The sequence below is a fragment of the Puma concolor genome, chromosome E1 (genome assembly GCF_028749965.1).
Source record: "Puma concolor isolate L17-30 chromosome E1, mPumCon1.1.hap2, whole genome shotgun sequence".
Classification (NCBI taxonomy): domain Eukaryota; kingdom Metazoa; phylum Chordata; class Mammalia; order Carnivora; family Felidae; genus Puma; species Puma concolor.
Genome location: NC_141680.1, coordinates 3,735,871 through 3,741,712, shown reverse-complemented (window position 1 = coordinate 3,741,712; position 5,842 = coordinate 3,735,871). Strand labels below are relative to the sequence as shown.

The window sequence follows — 5,842 nt, the reverse complement described above, 5'->3', positions numbered from 1 at the left end:
CTCCTGCAAGAATCCACCAGCTCACAACGAAAGCAAGTCATAGACCAAAGTCCCCTACACATTCTGACCTGTGTGGGCAAATCGCCACCCCCCTCAACCCCCACCCCAGCCAAATTAGGTACTCTGAGCAAACCTTGCATGAAAGGGTCACCGAATCAGCAGGTGGACATTGGACCACTTGGGAGTAAAGCCCACAACACCATTTCAAAGGGCCGGACAACCCAACTCTCTAGATTCTTTATAAATGCTTGCCCAGAGACGAAAGGCCTCCAGCAAAATGGTAACCAGTCCATGGGACTCAGACACCACTAATGTCATCAGTGAAATTCTGCCAGTATCTATCAGGCCAATTAATGAAAACACTTCTGTTGATCTAAGATTGTTGACCTGTTTGTATTTGCTGCCCCAAATGTTAGCTCACCGCCTCTGGGAGGTGTGCCCTCAAATTGGACAACTGAGCTCCCTGAGATGTGGATTGAAACTAACCACTACGTACATACTGTTCCAGGGGCCGGGACGGCTGCCTGCGTGGGGGGCAGGGGGCTACCCCAAGACCCAGCCCTGCTCTCTGGGGGTTGTCCCCACTGAAGAGACCCGTGTCACCAATAGTGTCTGTCCCCCGGGGGCAGCTGGCATCCAAGGAAACAGCTCTAAGCCCTGGGAACGAAAATAGCTGCCTTCCTGGAGTTCTGCCTCTGATGGACCCAGACAAGAAACGAGAGAAACACGCGAAATAGAAACCGGTAGTGTGCTGGGTGGTGCTGCGTGCTGCGGAGAAAAATAAAGCAGGGGAGGGGAGCGCGAGTCTGCGGAGCGGGTGGGATTTGTCAGTGAGGGTGGACAGGGACGGTCCCTGAGGGTAACAGGTAGGTCCTATCGTGAATCGCATCCCCGCTCCCCGCCCCCCACCGGCCCCCAGTTTTCCTCGCCTGAAGCGACTCAGAGAACTGACTCAGGTTCTCGGGGGACCCGGGGCCGGCCACCGGCCGCCACCCTCGCTCGCGCGCGCACGGCCGGGGGAGCTGCGGGCCCGGCAGGTGCGGCGCGCAGGTGCGCCGGCCCCGCCCCCCAGGTGCGGCATCAGGGGGCGGGGCTACTTCCGGGGCGGTGGCCGGACGTGGAGGGGGTGGGTGGGCGTGGCGGCCGTTGACCCGGTGACCGCGGCGCGAGGCCGGAGGGGGTTCCCAGCTCGCCCCGCGCCCCGCGCCCCGCGCCCCGCTCCGGGCCCATGGCCGTGACCCCGCGCCCGCCCCGCGCCCAGCTCCGCCCCCCGCCCGCCCGGGACTGACGGAGCCGGGCAGCCATGAGCGCCAACCCCCAGTGGGACGTCAGCCGGGCTCTGGGGGTGGCCAGGCTCTTCCACCTGGTGTGCGGGGTCCGGGACGCCTGCGTGACTCCGTTCCTGACCCTCTACCTGAGGCAGCTGGGCCTGGCCGCGCCCTGGGTGGGCATCCTGATGGGGACCAAGCACCTGATCGCAGCCTTCTGGGGTCCCTTCTGTGCCTTCCTGGCCAAAAGCTACCAGAAGAGGAGGGTGCTTCTGATGAGCTCGCTGCTCGGCTCGGTGGGGGCCAGCCTGCTGCTGGTCCTGGTGCCGCCGCTGGACAAAGATCTGCGGTCGGGTTCCTGTAACGCCAGCGACGGCGCCACCCCCACCGAGCCGCCACCGGGGGCCGCGCTGACCGGGACCTTCGCCTCGAACCAGCCGCCGGGGGCGCCCAGCCCCGCATCCAAGAGCAGTCCTGGGACCGTGGAGGCCTCTGGCGTGGGGAAAGGACCCGCGGGAAGTGTCCACGAGCCGTCCGGTCATCCTCCTGGCCACGCCGTGGGCTCCGTGGAGGGAGCCAGGACCACGTCCCTAGCTGTCCATCCTGTCACTTCGGGGGTGAAAGCTCCCTCTCGGGAAGGGGCTTTTAAGGTGGGCGGGACCGCCCCCCCTTTGCTTGCTGGAGGTACAGCGCTGGGAAGCCCAGCCAACTGGTCGGCAGCCGAGGGCCACGCCCGGGCCCTTGGCCTGTCCTCGGAAGGGCTGCGGTGGACCTTCTTCCTCTCCCTGGGGTCCATGGTGTTCTGGGAGCTGCTGACGGCCCCTCTGGAGCAGGTGGCAGACGACAGCCTTTATGAGTACCTGGATTGTGTGGACGCCACGGACCGCTACAGAAGCCTCTGGATCTGGAGGCTGCTGGGCATGTCCACGGGGGCGTGTGGCATCGCAGCCTTGGCGGGACGGCTGGAATGCTCCCTGGTGACAAATGGCCCCCGGGGTGTGTTGCACTTCTATGGCTACTCACTGGTCAGCACGCTGGCTTTACTGGTGAGCATCACCTTTCCCGTCCCCACGTGCAGGCGGCGGGAGCCCAGCTACAAAACCGTCAAGGCGCTGTCTCTGGTGGCCGGCGACCCCCGCCTCACCCTCCTGGCCCTCACTGTCTTCCTGATAGGAGCCGCCACCAGCACGGTACAGAACTTTCTGTTCTGGCACATGAAGGACCGCGGGAGCAGCGAGCTGGTCATGGGTTTCTCGGTGGCGCTGGGCTGGCTGGGGGAGATTGTGGTCCATCCGTTCAGAGCGACGTTGCTTAGGAAACTGACCAGGGTGGGCACCGTGGGGCTGGGGCTGGGCTGTCTGGCCGGGCAGCTACTCTACTACGCCTTCCTCTGGAACTGGTGGTCCGTCCTCCCCGCTCAGACCTTGAGCGCCATCAGCAGCGGGGCTCTGGGCTGGGCGGTGAAGGCCTCGGTCGAGCACCTGGCCTCTCCCGGAATGGAGAGGCCCCTGAGTGCCATGTTCCAAGGCCACTTTTACGGGGGCGGGTCCAGCCTGGGCAGCTTTGTGGGGGGCTTCGTGGTAATGTCCTTTAGCCTGGCCGTTCTGTACCAGGCCTGCTGCGTGGGCCTGTTGCTCTGGCTGGCCCTGTTCCTGTCCGTCCAGCGGACGCTGCCCCAGGAGCAGAGAATCAACTACTCGAAACTGCTGGTCGTGGAGGCCAGCGACACGAGCGACTCTGAGCAGGGGACGGAACGGGACTGGCTCGTGAAGGCCATGAGGGAGGAGCATTCAGGCTAGGAGGACGGAGAGGCAGGTCACGATGCCCTGATCGGGGAAGGTGCCCAAGGCTGGGGGGTGGGGGGGGTGGACAAAACTCGCCTGCCGAGGACAAGGTCCTGGGGCTGCAGGGCGCCTGGAGAGAGAAAACAAGTGTGTGTGCAGAAGTCCCACGGGATCACCTCGATGCATGATTCTCTTTACTTTTGTGGTAAGGGGAGATTTAACTTTTGGCCGTTCAATCTTTTTTTAAATAATGGAGGAAGAATACATTTGCTAAAAAAAAAAAAAAAAAAAAAAAAAAACTCACAAAAATGTGCCCTTAGTGTTCACTTATTCATTGTATTTTGGTGTGTAAGGTTAGCAAAGAGCTTTACTGGTACTGACCCCAGTGCCACTGATTTCAGCCACACTGGCGTGCTCAAACTGGCAGGTGCTAGGAAAAGCTAAGGGGACCCGCAGGATTCAGTTGGCGGAGGGGGGCTGCTGGCTTTCGTGAGTCACGTGTGTTCCCGTGCGTCCGGAAAGCACGAGCCTGCGTCCACACAGAGGCTGAGTGATGTGATGGTTTAAGGATCTAGAAGATTATTCGGGGAGGGCGGTAAGAGCAGGTAAGAACGAGAACAAAAAACAGAAGTCCGCATCCAGACACAGGCGCCCACACTCACAGCCAGGCCCTTAGGTTTCCGATAAGGGGAGGTGATGGGAAACGTAATATGTGCTGGGGGAGAGCGGACGCAGGTTAGTCCGTTTTCATCCTTACTCTCAAACGTGTGTGTCCCCAGGGGTAGGATCCCTAGAATTGCCTTCCAGACTCCCATCAGAGCAAGGGCAATGTCACGTCTTCGGACGCCTTACATGCCGCACCTCGCGAGAGTCCACGGAGATTGTCGGCAGGTGGAAACAGGTGCGGCAGCCCCTGTAGGGTGAGGGTGCCCCGGATGGTCCACGCTGTGCCCGTGGGTAGCCACTAGATGGGGTACCTTCTCAAACCCTCCCAACCCCCCAGGATAGGGCCCCTTATTCCAGAAGCCAGACGCCAGAGACCAATTCTTCCACCTTATATAATCAGGTAAGTGCGGGCTATCAGATTTAGAAGCATCTCATTTTACAAATGCAGAAAAAAAAGAAATGTCTCGTAGCTGGAGAAGGGGAAACACACGATGGTTCACTGAGTCACACATGGTTCCAGGGAATTTATTCTCTTAAAATTGTCCCTAAAAAGCTTTAGGGTATCAGTAACCAGCAAAAAGTTATTTTATACCTCTGCCTGGGGCGCCTGGGTGGTTCGGTCGGTTGGGCGTCCGACTTCGGCTCAGGTCATGATCTCACAGTCTGTGAGTTTGAGCCCTGCATCGGGCTCTGTGCTGATGGCTCAGAGCCTGGAGCCTGCTTCCGATTCTGTGTCTCCCTCTCTCTCTGCCCCTCCCCTGCTCTTGCTCTGTCTCTCTCTGCCTCAAAAAGAAATAAAAACATTTAAAAAATTAAAAAAAAAAAAAGAAAGGAGGGGGAAAAGGAGGGAAATTCAATGTGAAGATTGAAGGCAGCTATCACTTGAAATCTGGGCGGTAGACGGAACTTACTCCGTAGACAGAACACACAGTAATACCAAAATAAAAACTTGACAGGTTTGTTCTCCCTAATGTAAACAAAAGGTGAGGAACCAGGACCTGGCTTAAGAGAGGAGTTAAGTTAGTTAAGTGGGGCTTAGCCTGAAGAAAGAAGGAGCAGAAAAGAGGAGAGGAGGAGGCTGAGTGATGTGATGGTTTATTAAGGATCTAAAAGATTACACGGGGAGGGTGGTAACTCCGGGAAGGGCATTCTAGGCAGAGGGAACAGACAAAGTGACCGAGGTGGCAAATGCATGGGGTCTACTTGGGGGGAATAGCAAGAAATAATATCGTTTGTGTAGCGCGGAGCTGACAGGCGAGGCTGGGAAGATATCTTAGGGCCGGGTCACAGAAGGTCTGGATTCTGTACACTTGGGTAAACCATGGAAGGTTCTGGAGAGGGTCATGACAGGTGAGGACTATGCTGAGCTTTTTTTTTTTTAATTAGCTTTATTAAAGTATTATTTACATATAATTAAATGCATACATTTAAATGGTACAATTTGATACATGTTGATATATATGCATATATACACCTATGAAACCATCACCACATTCAAGATAGCATATCCATCACCCCCAAAATTTCCTCCATCCTGGTCCTAAATAGCCACTGAGCTGTTGTCCGTCACTATATATTGGTTTGTGTTTTTGATTTTTTTCAATGAACTGGTAATGGCACTTTTAATTTTTTTTAATGTTTATTAATTTTTGAGAGAGTGAGCAGGGGAGGGGCAGAGAGAGGAGACACAGAATCCACAACAGGCTCCAGGCTCTGAGCTGCCAGCACAGAGCCCGGCACGCGGCTTGAACCTAGGAGCCCCGAGGTCATAACTTGAGCCAAAGTCGGACACTCGCTCAACCGACTGAGCCACCCAGGTGCCCCTGGTTTGCATTTTTAAAGACTATGGGATGCATTATTTTACATCTAGTATCTTCCACTCAACACCATTGCAGAGACTTCTGACACCAGCTTCCCCCAAGTGAGGCCAAATTTCACCAGTTAAGGGCACACCGCTGCCGCCAATTCACTTCAGACCCCCCCCTAAGGCCACCCTCACTTCCGACCAACTGGCTGCAAATTTGGGGCTTCCCACCGCCACCCCGCCACGTTCAATTTTTCACTAGAACAATTCTTGGAACTCAGGACCAAGTGCCATACTTCATGATTACAGTCTTATAGCCA

The 5,842-nt window shown here is 56.8% G+C and overlaps 1 protein-coding gene across 1 annotated transcript; it reads left to right on the top strand.

The window, feature by feature from the left end:
• The first annotated feature begins 1,216 nt into the window (after nt 1–1,216).
• On the top strand, nt 1,217–4,469 carry MFSD6L (major facilitator superfamily domain containing 6 like). Its single transcript, XM_086685989.1, has one exon. The coding sequence runs from the start codon at nt 1,304–1,306 to the stop codon at nt 3,065–3,067; it is 1,764 nt and encodes a 587-aa protein (XP_086542115.1). The 5' UTR covers nt 1,217–1,303; the 3' UTR covers nt 3,068–4,469.
• Nucleotides 4,470–5,842: the final 1,373 nt, after the last annotated feature.